Source organism: Alligator mississippiensis, chromosome 4 (genome assembly GCF_030867095.1).
Source record: "Alligator mississippiensis isolate rAllMis1 chromosome 4, rAllMis1, whole genome shotgun sequence".
NCBI lineage: Eukaryota > Metazoa > Chordata > Crocodylia > Alligatoridae > Alligator > Alligator mississippiensis.
Window position 1 is genome coordinate 99,835,945 of NC_081827.1, and position 13,989 is coordinate 99,849,933.

Consider the following 13,989-nt stretch of genomic DNA (forward strand, 5'->3'; position numbering starts at 1 on the left):
ACAGAAAACATATGGTGCTGTTCACTGCCACCATAATGCTCCATCCCCACTAGCCAGAAGGAGCGAGTAGTTGTTGGAAAGAAAAGTGAAACACTCACAGTTTATCCTCTTCGATATCATAATCCAAATCTGAAAACATTGCTCTGGTTGGATAGGGACAGTGGCCAAGAAACTCTGTTTATCCCAAACCACCTAGGTAGAAAGAAATGGAACAAAATCCAATGATTCCAACAATCTCAATTAGTGGATTCTTCTATCCTTAACAGCTAGAATAGGAGAATCAATCTGTATCCTCGGTTGATCCACCTCACTCTTTTCTAGTTAGGGACTGGAGCTCTCAGTTTTCTCTTCTGCTGTAGAAAGAAGTTATTTCAAACTGTCCCCATTTAGTGCTCACAGGAAACAAAAAGAAAAGGGTCTTATTTTTATCCTTTAACTTCCAATAGCTTTCTTGTTTCCCCCAGCCACAAAGATATGGACGCTGCTCAGGGCAAAACAGGAACCATTTGGGAAGCAGATTCTTTATGTATTGCATCCATCCCATGATATTTCTCAGCAGTGTTGAGGTGATGTTGTTGCCCTGATGGTCCAAAAAAAAAAAAAAAAAATGCGAGTAGAATGAATTCTCGTGGATGATATCCTTTCTTGAACCAACTGCATAGTTGGTATAGACTCAGGGGTGGGCAAAATATGACCTATGGGCCGGATCCAGCCCACCAGGTCATTCTATCCAGCCCGTGGGGCCCCTAAAAAGTTTAGAAAATTTAATATTTATTTGTTCCTGGCTGTCTGTCAAAGATGACAGGAGCCAGGGGCAGCAGAACCCAGGGGAAGCCGACAGCAGGACCAAGCAGCAAGGCCCTCCCAACCAGAAGCAGAGGCTTCTGGCCTGGGATGGTGGGGCTGTTCCTGCTGCCCTGCACTGGAGAGGGAAATGCGGCCTTTGACAACTTGACAAAACTTGGTAAGTGGCCCTCCACCCAAAATAACTGCCAGTCCCTGGTATAGATGCAGGCAAGCTTTCAGGTATCACCCTCAGGACTGAGGAAAGGTACCGTGATACCTGAAAGCTTGCCTCTATCTATCCCAACCACTCAGTTAGTCCAATAAAAGATATCGCATGTTGCCTCTCTCAGTATTTCTCAGCAATCTCTGGTGCCTTATACCCTGCACCCACTGAGTACTTCAGCTTCTTGATCCTGTGACAAATGGCTCTGCCTGTGAATGCCTTGTTTTTGTTTGGTAGGGAAGAAGTAGTAAGGGAACAGTTTTGCACACCAACTATTTTTTCATGCAAGGTATTCCCATTTCCAATAAATGACCTTTCCCAAACTTTCTGCCCCTCCCTCCTTTTTGAGCACAAGGGGAACCAGCATTTCTCTCTCTCTATCTTTCCTCAGTCATTCTTATATTTGGATGACATGGTGACTGGGAAGCAGGATTAGAACTGGCCAGAGGGTTTGCTTTTTTATGAGCAGGGAAGTCATAGTTGGGGTGGGAGGTGCAGGAGAGGGAGTGGCATTTTGGGGAGTTGGCTGCTGTTTGCTATCTGTGTGCTTTGTGCCTGTTCCTGCAAGTGGCCTCAAGCCTTGTGGATACAGTGGGATATAAACCCAAGTATAACTGTTGTTGATAGAAGTAGTGGCAAATATGTACTAACGTTCACAATTACAAAAATTAGAAGTATAATATTATACTTCTAACTAATCATACAATGATGTAATATATAAGAATTAAAAAATAATAGTCATATGGCATCACAGAGAAGCAGGACTGGAAGGGACCTCCAGAGGTCTCCTAATCCAACCCCCTACCTGAGGCAGGATCATCCCTCTCCAAACTATCCCATACAAGCCATGATCTAAACTCTACATAAGACTGCTGCGTTTGTAATTATCATTACAATATAATGTCATAATAAAATGTAGTATAATAATATATTATTATTGTTGTTGTTGCATTACATTGCAAGCACCATCATTCTTGTAGCAAAGCAAGGCTGGAAGGGAAATCCAGAGGTTGTCTAGATCGGGGTTCCCAACCTTTATTGTACCAGGACCCATTTGTTAACATCCAAGGCCAGTCCCAACCTGCTGCCCCCATGCCCCGTGTGTGGGGCGGAGGGGGTGGGGGGGCATGTGGGGCTGGGGGACCCCAAGCAGCCTGGATCTCTGCCAGCCTACACGGGGCACAGCCACGGTTTCCCACGTTTTTCTCCTTCAAAGGAGAACCCATGTTTAAAGTTCCTTCTTGACCCTTTCATATAATCTTGTGACCCACTTTCGGGTCTCCACCCTCGGGTTGACAAACATTGATCTAGTCCCACCCCCGACCTGAGGCATGACCATCCCATGCAAACCGTTACTAACCCCCGCACCAGACGGCCGCGGGCCCTGACAGCACAGCCCTGCCCCTCCCCTGCGGCAGCTGCAGCAGAGCACGCGCAGCCCCTGCCCCGCGGTGATGCACTTGTCAGTGCAGCTCACGAGCTCCCAGGCAGAGCCTCGCCCCCAACCCCTCCAGCCGGGACTACGGGTGACTCCTTCCTTCCTGCCCCACGCCCCGCAGCGCCCCCCGCTGGCCCCCCGGGCGGGGCAGGGTCCCGGCTCTCACCGGAAGTGGCTGGCTCCAACCCGGCCCCGCATCCACCTGCTGCCACCCCGCACCTGTCAGAACCCCGATTCTCCACGTCACTTCCGCGCCACATCGGAAGCCGAGCCGGCTCAGTCCCCTCCCCGCTTTGTTGGGAGGCGGGGGGAATCACAAAGGGGAAGAGAGCCGGGGTTCGCGCACTCCTGTCTCGCGAGAGTTGAGGAATGCGAGGCGCAAGGAACTGGGGGGGGAGGAAAGGGGTATCGTGTGAGTGCAGGTTGCCATGGCGACAGCCAGTGGAGAAAAGGGCGGGCCGTGCTGGGGGTTCGGGCCTTGTTGGTGGCCATGTTGTGGGGGGCAGCAGCTGGGCCGTGGTGTCCCTCCCGCAACACACTCACATACCTCCTACCTACCTGCCCTCCCCCAGTCTCCTACCAAACCCTGAGGATGCCCCACGTCCGACCACCCAATCAGCCCGAAGTGAACACGTCCCCACTGAGAGGAGGTGCGCAGGCAGAGGCAGTTGTCAGTGCCAAGTGGCACGTCTGATGACCCTGTAGCTAGGGTGCTCAATCTCACAGGCCAGGACCGGCCTTCACAGACATGTTATCTGCAGTCCAGGGCTGCCAAGGGGTCCAGAGCTTTGGCAGCGGGGGCGCGGTGGCAGTTGACTGCTGCTCCCCTGCTGTCAAGTGTCCGGTAGACGCCCACAGCACCCCCCGTAGCTGTGGGGAGCCCTGTGGGCTGCAGAGCATGCACTGGATTGCGCGGGCAGGGCCCATTGGGCAGGTGCAGGGCTGGGCTGCACAGACAGAGCAGCACAGGACTGAGCTGGGCCGGGGGAGGCAGCACAGGCCAAATCCTGATACTCAAGGTCAGGTCCCGCCCATGGACTAGCCCTGAGCCGCTCATCTGCCCTGTGGGACCAAATGCCAGGACACCACCAGTGCTCTGACTTGATCTTATTTGGTTCATATGAAGTCAGTGAGACATCATACAGGCTCATACAGCTGACCACTTCTCTTTGTTTTCTGCCACCACAGTAGCCAGTAGGCTGTGGCATTAGGTGCTGATGGATCTGAGACATCCGGCACCCATGAGGACACCCGTTGTGGATGCAGGGTGATGCCCCGGAGTTCTGACAAAGAGCAAGGCCTTGTCCGTTGCAGAGCATGTGGCAAATAAAAGACATCAAAAAATGTCCCATCACAGGGAGTTTTCAGAAGAGGCCAGGCATGATGCAGTGATTCTGGGCTGATGCTGCAGAGGCAACTTTCCAAAGGGTTTGGCATGGCAGAAACTTACGAGAAGCAACGTTTGAACCCCCCCCCCCCCCCATAAGCCAACCTTTTTAGACACTAGGTACTTCTCGATAGGCTCAAGGTAGCTCCTTGTAAAATTCCAGCTCCTAGTTTGACTACAGAAAAATAATAGAGCAGTTCTTCTGACCACAATAGGTCAGAATGTTTTTAACTATGGATTCCATCTTAGAAATCTCTGGGTTTATCTTGTGAATCATGTTTGCACACCTAACCATGGTATTGTTGCATGGCACCTTGCAGCACCCCTAAAACGATCTCAAAGTAGAGAACCGCTGCTGAAAGTAAACTCACTCAAATGGGCATTTACAGAGTGGCATTGTCGAGCTTTTGTGCAATGTTCCCATTCAGAATGCAGAAGGGTTAGTGGTCAGATGTTTCAATGACTTCTACCTCTGCTGAGAGGGTTTAATAGTTGAAAGAATGCTTTGATTTGGTAAAAGTATACAGTGGCCTGTTGTATCACATGTCATTTCTTCCAGCCATTGACAAGCTTGTGAAGAACTCCAAAGCTGCCCAACCTGACTTCTTGACATAAAACAAAGTAGAAATATGCCCTTTGATGAGGAAAATCTTCTCTGTCCAGAAATGAGGATTTGCCCAGAAGGAATTACCTCTCCCTCAATGAGTGTATAATATATTTCTTGAGCCTAAGAACCGTATTAATCCAAACACTTGAAAGTGAAGTCACCTGTGCTGCTGCAAGAGGAAGCGTGCAACAATATATTGTTAAGAACACATGTGAAGTTCTAGATATGAGAATCATGAGTTATTTTTCAAATTAACCAGAATAAAAACTAAGTGCTTCTGACCAGAACCTCATCTCTCTGTAGGGAAGCCAGGGCAAAACCTTGCCCCTTGAACTCAAAAGTAGGTTTGCTGCTGATTTGGATGAAGAGGGCAAGCTGGCAATACAGGCTGATCTGGACAGGCTTGCAAGGTGGGCGGATCATAACGTGATGAAACAGAGAAATGTAAAATGCTCCATCTGGGGAGAAATAATCTGCAACACATTTACAGGCTTGGCAGTGCTACACTTGCCAGCACTACAACTGAAAGAGACCTGGGGGTCCTGATAGACCACAGAATGAACATGAGCCACCAATGCGATGCCGTAGCTGGCAGAGCGAATCAAACATTGGCATGCATCTACCGATGCATCTTGAGCAAGACTAAGGATGTCATCCTCCTGCTTTACTCAGCCTTGGTGAGACCGCAGCTGGAGTGCTGCATCCAGTTCTGGGTGCCGCACCTCAGGGAGGATGTAAGAAGCTCGAGAGAGTCCAAAGAAGGGCTACGTGCATGATTAGAGGTCTGGAGAGCAGGCCATATGAGGAGAGGCTGAAAGACTTGGGACTGTTCAGCCTGAAGAAGAAAAGACTCAGAGGGGACTTGGTGGCAGCCTATAAGTATATTAGGGGCGTACATCAGGGCCAGGGGGAGCATCTGTTTCCCAAGGCACCCCAGGAGAAGACAAGAAACAATGGGCACAAACTGATTGAAGATCACTTCAGATTGGACATAAGGAAAAATTTCTTTACAAGTCAAGTGCCAAAGGTCTGGAACAGAATCCCCCCAGAGGTTGTACAGTCAACCACCCTGGTGATCTTCAGAAAGTGTCTTGATGCCCAGCTTGCTAGGGTCATTTGACCCCAGCAGTCTTTCTTGCCCAAGTGTAGGGGGACTGGACCCAATGATCTTGTAAGGTCCTTTCCAGCCCCTAACATTTATGAATCTATGAATCTATAAGTCAAGATTTCACCTCTAGAGCCAATGAGCCAGATCCTCAGCTGATGTAGGTCTGCATTACTCTGTGAACTTCAATGGAACTAGGCCTACTGATGAGGTGGCCTTATGAGAGGGCTCTACAATTCTTGCAAAAGTGTTTTTATTTTAAAACCCCATCTCTGAAGTTCTTGTTTGTTCTTGGGTTTAAATAATTAACCCCTTTTTTCCTTCCTTTTACTTAATTTAAAAAAAATGTACATGATTTTTAATATGGTCCCATTTTTTTTTAGTATGGGTTACCCCAATAAAGACAATTATGCAGGGCTAATTGTATTATTACTACTACACTTCAAAGTGACAGCTTGGACTTAGATTGGGGTTTCATTGGGCTGGGCTTCACCAAATACATAATATGGAACATTACCTAACTCACAGACCTTACAGTTAACTAGACAAGAAGCTAGAAGACAAACAGAGGAGTGAAACTCCATGTCTAAGGCAGTAGACATGAATTCTAGTCCTGACTCTAACACTGGCCTTTGACAAGGAGTCTCTGCCTAGAGCCATAGCCATTGTAGAATACTGTCTTTTTGTGATGAGATCCACATTGCTTGCAGTTCCCTTTGGGAACACTGAATCCTAACTTTCACAGGGATGTGGCCACCTCATAGTGAGTATATTGACATCCGTGACACGCAAGAGTTAGGAGACTTGGGCATCTTACCAGCTTTGACATTCTGTGCAATTTTAGTTCAATGACCTGGATAAAGCAAGTCACTTTGGCTCTCTTTGTCTGCTTCTTCCTCCTTCCATAAAACTGGGAAAACATTATTTCCATACTTCACAGGGATACTGGGAGGGTTAATTTACACATTTTAAGTCCTTTAGAAAAATGGAATTAGCTAGAGAAATGCACTATTTAGTTCTTATTAATTTTAAAAGCAAGCTTTCAGTGGTGCAGGGGTTTGGGTTGTAGCCGTGTTGGTCTAAGGACATAGGCAGACAAGGTTCCTTGGGTGAATTTGATATCTTTTAGTCTTTAGCTTTCAGTGGTGTTGTTCATTTCTAGCAATGCAGACATGTTTTTCTAAATGTCAGTTTTCTGAGTCAATAGGACCACTGTAGGAAACTAAACTACAGGCATCTGATGGCGATGGAGGCTACAGGGAAGGAGATATGAGTTACAGCCCTTGCTAAAAGGTGCGTGTGTGGAGGTGGGGTATACCTCCAAAAAGCTAATTCAAAATTCTCCCTAACATTGCAGAAAAATGCACTGGGAGGTTATTGCAAACCCCCATCTCCTCTTGCTCCTGAACAATACAGAGAACATGTGACCCTGGGGCCAACTCCCTTGGGTATGCTTCATTTTTAAGGAAACAGTTCCACCTTCTGGCCACTGTTGAGAGCTTCCATTGCAATGAAGACAAACCAGAAAGTAATATACTGTAAAAGATACTTGGAGGATTGGTTGTGGATTTATTGTGAAAAGAAAAATATATTTTGAGTAATGCTCCAGTTCAAATAATTTTGCAATGCATTACAGGAATATTAATGGAGTTGGCCTTATGACTGGCAGTGTACCAAACTGGTACAAGCAGAGTTCAGAGCACAAATTCCTCCTCTCTCCATTTCTGATGCTGGAGTTGGGGTTGGGAAGGCTGGCATTGAGTTGTTCCTTTCTCTTTTGGTCCCAGTGCTAGAATGAAAGATAAGCTAAAGAACTGGCCTGGAATAAAATGTTCCCAGGAGCCATTTGCTTTGCATGCACCAAGTTAAAACACGGCTAAACTCTGAAAAACGGGGCTCATCTATTGCCTGTCATTGGCATCCAATTCAAATGTTTTTTGTAAAGAACCGTTTCCACCTCTTCAACTATGAATGTTTCAAACTGAGCTGCAGCTCAGGAAGTCAAATTGGCTGGTTTGCTGCTTCTACTTCACCACCAGTGATCAGGGTACTTGGTGAAAATCAGATTCTTAGACTAGTTATTCTCTTGACTCCTGAATACACTTCTCCAAGCCAGACTTCAGCTAAGGCTCACAGTTCCAGCTTTTTAATACCTCACTCTCAGAGCTGTCAGCTCAAAGTCAGCATAGTGAAAACTGTGCTCATTCATCCTTAATTCTCTCTCCTCTGGAGATTCTCTGTGGGAGGACAACAGAATCCTCTCCGGCCTTAGCTTGCTCACATCTCCACCTGGCTTGCCCCAATTCCTCCCCTGTCTGTTCCCCATTATATACTCCAGACACACGGAGTGGCTTCTACAAGATACAGGGAAAGAGGGAGACGGTAATGAGATGGCATTAATGTTTTCCATGTTCCATATGGAATATGTAAGTACTCTGTGCAGCGTGTAGGCTTCTAAGTCTGAGTCTGCAGGGCTCAGAATGAGGGAAAGATCTTTTTAAAAGCTCTAAACATGAGCTAAAAAATCATTTCTTAATGTTTGCATCTCGCAACTGTAAAGTTCAATATCCCAAGACCTTCATAGGTTAGAAATAAGTTCTGTTTGCCCCATCAGCAACTAGAAATATCCCCTTTTCTATAAGTATGAAGTTCCCATTTTTAGTTCTATATAATCACAAAACCGTAATTATGGCCTGGGTTTCAGACTGTTGTACAGGGTAAATTTCCCATTTGAAGGACTTCTGCTGTTCTGATTTTTTGGTGTTGTTAAGTGTCACATGTGTAAAGCAGGCTGGGAGTTTGGGATGTCAGAAGCTTTTCCAGAGGGCAAAGGGCAGGTGGAAAGCAAAGATGCATGATAGGGGCAATTTTTTAGATGACTGCAATTTATCACGTGGCTAGCATGTCCATATAAGTAGTGTAGCTAACTATGGATATCTCTTTAAATTAGCCTAACACCAGCGAAGCTAATTAACAAAAAAAAAAAGAACCGTGACAAATTTCTTTTCCATACAGAGCATTGGTCTTTTGCCTACATGACAAAGTTTTGTTTATTTTTAAGTTGTACTTGGGTGTTTTATTTTTTGGTGGTGGTGTAGAAAGGTGAGGAGTGACAATTTACACTAGTGCATTAACCCATCACCTTTAGAAACCAAGAAGCCAAAGGGAGTTTGTCTGATCCCACAGGTGGAAAATTTGGGCCCTGGTTTGGGTTGCAATTTAAATTTCCGTGGTGACTCATCCTATCCACACCATGGACATACACCAAAGCCACTGCATGGTATAGCAGATCTGGGCTCAAGAGACGATTCCAGACTGGAGCTTCTGCTGGTCAGAAGAAAAGTACATTGGCAAAACTACGTTGCGGATGGGGCAAAACTGGAGCAGCCACAGCTGTGGCTCAGGGCTAAGTTGCACTGATGGAGTTGTGTGCGAGGCCCACAATTGAAATAGTTGCGGGGGGCCTCCAGGTCAGGACTTATGTACATCAGCAGACCAGAGGGTGGGAAGCAGACAGAGTACTTGCCCTCATTATGCACGGGTCTAAGTTGTCCAATTACCCCATCCTGTTTCACCTCCAGAATGTAAAAGTCTCTTGTTGAGAGTGGTCATAATTCATAGCGACCCTCCCCCGCTCCATTTTCCTTACAGAGAATATGCGCCTTTGACGAAGAGCGAATGAAATGGCTTAGTCAAAGAACCCCTCAAATGTGTGGGACCCCTGCACTTGGCCACCCTTGCCCACTTCCCGACTCTATTTCTGGCCCAGTTTGGAGTTTAAGTGGGTTGACCTTGTGACCTGGCTGCCCCAGGGGTGAGTGATGAAAGCGGATGGAAGCTTCACAGTCAGGTCTCTTGTGTGTGAGCCTTTTGTTCAAGTGGCTCGGGTGTGCGGTGCTTGGGACAGTGCTCAATTGTTCAGGGGCACTACTCTACCCATCATGCCCTTCCCTTGGTGGCCCCAGCCCCTCTTGCTCATGCGTGGGAGGGAAGCGGCTAGAGGCACTGTTTTCTTCAACATCTTTGGAGACCATTTCTCAAACTATGAGTAAATTTCAGAGGTTGCCCCAACCTCCCTCCCTTCCATCTCAAGCGTTGTTTCTCCTCACCCCTTTTGGTTTCAGAATGAAAACACCACCTTCCTCTGTCCGTCTCACACGCACATGCATGCACACACCACACCATGGGCTTCCCATTGGAGTTCAGTCAGCCTACTTATCCTCCTGCATCACAGAATGGGATCGTCCAGCCCTCTATTCCTCTCTGCCCCTTTTTAAGTTGCTGAGGGTAATCCAGGGGTAGTGCAGAGGCGCTTTGGCAGAGATGTGAAATGTGGCAGGTTGAAAGAGATATACCCTGTCAGAACTGCATGGGTAACTGAGATCAGATGGATGTGCCAAAGGCTGAGATCAAGGAGCTTTGGCAGACCTGATGGTAGATGATGATGATAATAGTAAAGGATGTTGCGGGGCAGGACCATGATGCGTGAATAGAGCTGCGTGCATAGGAAGTCACCTCTCTACTTTACCTTAGTCAATGTGATCAGTCTCGCTCCTGCTCTTCCCCCTCCTTTCATTTTAAAGCAATTCCTTCCTGGGCTTTACATCTTTATTACTGATGGAAGGTTTAGAAGGAGCCCCCTGGCCCTCCCCTCCTCTGTTATGGGGGAGTAACTCCACAGAGGAAATGGATAAAAAGAGCAAAGGGTCAGGGTTTAATTACCCTATTGTGCACAGGGCTGAATGATGGTTGGAGACTGTCAGTGGGTCACCTATTAGCTCCCAAGCAGTGGGGGAGGAAGTAGCAGAGTAAGGGATTCCCATAACATGCCCTGATTCACGAGAGTTGCAAGACTCAGAGATCTCGGCTCCTGGTGACAGCTCCATTCTTGAAAAGTAACCTCCCTTCCATGGTCCACAGAAATGAAGATGTCCCAAACCTGGCCAAATGCAACTAGAGGGGTGGGGTGCTAATGTGTGGCTTATCCTCCTTCCTTACCCCTACATAGAATCAGGTGAAGCTCTCTCCAAATGGGTGCCCTGGCTCCCCAAGGAAGTTACTCTCAGATGCCATAACCTGCTGAACTGGGATCACTGCTGTCCCATGCATTGTAGGAATATTCCCATTTTTTCATGGGGCCATTCCTGTGTTCAGCCAGTCTCAGCTCCAACTGAGATCTGGGGTCAATGAAGTAATCCCTGAATGGGTCTCATGATATGGAGTTATCATGTGCTGACACAGAAATGTGGTAAGAAGTACACAGGCAGTGTGCCGTCACCAATTCACTTATGCAGGATAAATATTGGTGGAAGCATCTCCCATACAGAGCTGAAGATGTATGAGGGAGTGTACTGGAGCCAGGGCCTCTCATGCTGGAATCTACCAAACTCCATTTTCCATTCTCCTTGTGTAGAAGCAAGGAATATGATGATTGCCTGAGGTGTTCATGGATGTTACACCATAATTCTTCTCTGTGCCACATGAAGGCAACCACCAGAGAGAGACTGTGTAAATGAAAATGGAATAGGCTCCCACCAGGCACCATTAAACTCTTTAGGGCATCACTAAGCAAGTTTTTGGATTTGCAGGCTGGATCAGCCCAGATTGGGTTCCTGGGGGGCTGGTGCTACTGACCTGTGCCACTGTCACAATCCTCCCACCTCTCCTCACTGCCCAGCCATAACATGGGCAAAGGCTCCCCACAAAGCTGCCCCTTCCAAGTCCATGGATCAGATCCAGTGGCTTCATTCTTATCTTCTAAGCCCATCTCCAATCCTGTCCATTCCTGTCCCCTTAGATCTAACTGTCTCCCCTTCCACATCCCATGCCCCTCCAGTCCCTCTGACTCTGTCCGTTCTCTTGCCCCATATTTTTATCTTCTTTGCTCCCTTCCCTCCTCTCTTATTCCCCTAAATCACACTCCCCATATCCCTCCTTTCTAGCCTCCCTCATCCCATCCCCCTAGTGCTGTTTGCATGAGTCAGTTTTGGAATCATGAGATCACTGCTTTTTTCTGTCTCTGTTAGTGGGAACATCACATTAAGGAGCGTGGAGAAGTGACCGGGGGCCATTGGGGTGACTGTGACACCCCCTCTCCCAGCCCTCCCTACCCCGTCCCATTCTGTATCAAAGGAAGCCTTGTTGTCCAAAAGCAGAATGAGAAAAGAAGATAAAAAGGCGGAACATGTGATCTCATTGGCTTTTTTTAGCCCCCCCTTCCCTTCTCTTGATTCATCTAAAATTATCTATATAGGAATCCATAATCCACCCTCCTCCTCCTCATCTGAAAATGCAATGGGACCTGAATAATACTACCTATCAGTTACCATAAGGAGCAAAGACACCACTTACAGAATACAGCCCTGGGACGGTGTTGTGTTTCTGCCACCGGAGATAGCCTGATTCTTTTCTCACTTTTGATGGTATAATTCCTTTGACTTCAGTGAAGTAAAACTTGACAGGAGAATCAGACTCAGAGAGCAATTGCTTCACCAAGAGGATGTCTGAGAAGGTGCAGTGAAGAGTTTGTCACCATAGGAGGTGAAAGGCCGAATTTAGAGAGAAAGGGTGGTTGTCTGAAGGCATTATACTGGGACCCAGAAGATTTCATTTCATTTCTTGGGGCTGTCTTAGACTCCCTATGTGATCTTTGGCAAGTTATTTCATCTTTGTGTGCCTCAGTTCCCCTTCTATAAAATAGAGAAAATAATGATTATCTTTTAAATCAATTACACACACCTGGCAAGGAGAACCCTTTACTTTGTATGGCACCTGGCATAATTGGGCCAGGCTTGGAACAGTTTAAATCCTACTGTAATGTCAATAATTACATCTTAATCTGTGCTGGGATTGAGTCAGAAATTGTCAAGATGGGAATCAGGAAGAGATTATTATTTATTTATTCATTACTTATATCAGGGGTGTCAAACTTACAGCTCATGGACCAGATCCAGCCCACAGTCTGATCCATGGGGCTGCCTGTGGGGCCAGGAAGTTAGGAAGGAGCAAGCAGGGATGGGCCTGAACATGAAGACCCACTGGGGATGTGTATTGGCAGCAGTGGGCAAGGGACCAATGTGTCAACCCCTGCAGGTGCTGCTCATCCCACCACTGGCCATGCCAGGATCTGGCTTGCAAAGAGCGCCACAGTCTGGATCTGGCCCAGAATTGGCTAAGTTTGACACCCCTGATTTATACAGATGGCCATGACAGCATTAGAATAGGAGCCAGTCAGCATGCATTTTTCTTTCTTTTTTTTTTTTTGCATTGATTTAACTATATCCATTTAGAAACTGATACATTAAAATCACTGAGGTGCCTGTGGAGAATCACTGAGTTTTCATCAACTCTGGAAGGCACAAGGATATCTGTGAGGGGTAATATCTCTGTGGGAGGCAGAGAGTTACAGGGGTGATTCAGAGGCACTACAGACTTGGAAGGTGGCATTTTGAATGTAGGAAGCCACTGAAGAGCTATCCCTGTGGCAGAAAGAAGAAAAACCTGTGCCAAATCACAGAGAGGTTCAATTATAGGGAGTTTTTATATACAATAACTTTACAGTAGGGGGACCAATGAAGATAATTCAATCCATTTAACAAGAAGAGGCAGCTCCCATATTCAAACATCTGAATCAGTAAATATGGAGGAAGAAAGTGAACCGTCTATGTATCAAGCATGTTTTAAAAATCTAGACTCAGTGGGCTCCTAAACACATGCAGGAAGGCGGCTTTGATGCGCTGTAATTACAGCACATCGGAGTAAATTCGATCAACTGAGCCTGCTGGAGTGTGGTAATTACTGCAATCCAGCAGATTCCAATGTCACGTGTATCAACGTCCCTGCGCTGAAAAATGGCAGTGGGGTGCTTTAAACTAACGCTCATTCAATGAGCGTTAGTTCAAAGTGCCCCGCTGACATTTTTCAATGCAGGGATGCTGATACATATGACACTCTGGGCACTTTTAATTAGCGTGGCTCTTGGAGCTGTGCTCATTAAAGTGCCCCCACCTCCCAAAGCATGTCTATAAATGCCCAGTATGGCCACTGCTGGACTCCTGCCAGTTCTGGGTCCCTCTTGTTTGCTTCTCCCGAGACAGGCACCATGACTCCATTTGCAAGAGATACTTGTAAGCCTGACTCAATCTGTATCCCGCGTTGGTGCATCTGACTCATGCCCCCAATCCTGGGAGTAGCCTAATGGAAGACATCGGGCCCTTCACAGATATCCTCAAGGTCCCAATCTGATAATAGCTGGAGAAATATTCACCATGACCACGCTATGGTCATTTTTTTGCCATTCCTTAGTCACTTGGCAGCCAATGGTGGGGAAGAGGCGGGAGCCGGGTGATGGGGGGGTAAGAGAGAGACAGAAGAGGGAACAAAAGATTCCTTTGTGGCACAGAGAGAAAGAAAAGGGAAAGCATCACCAAATGCCCAGAAGCCA

General features: G+C 47.0%; 1 protein-coding gene across 4 annotated transcripts in view; it reads right to left on the reverse strand.

Annotated features, from left to right (window-relative positions):
* Positions 1-13,989, reverse strand: part of PICK1 (protein interacting with PRKCA 1) — a 50,884-nt gene that overhangs the window by 15,727 nt on the left and 21,168 nt on the right. For 2 of the 4 annotated variants that reach the window (XM_019489584.2, XM_019489583.2), the window contains exon 3: positions 99-192. In XM_019489584.2, the coding sequence (XP_019345129.1) occupies positions 99-139 (41 nt within the window). In that variant the 5' untranslated portion in view covers positions 140-192. Of the gene's footprint in view, positions 1-98; positions 193-2,613; positions 2,731-13,989 lie in introns of those variants that run through there. The other 2 variants (XM_014608008.3, XM_006258966.4) reach the window with 2 other exon arrangements.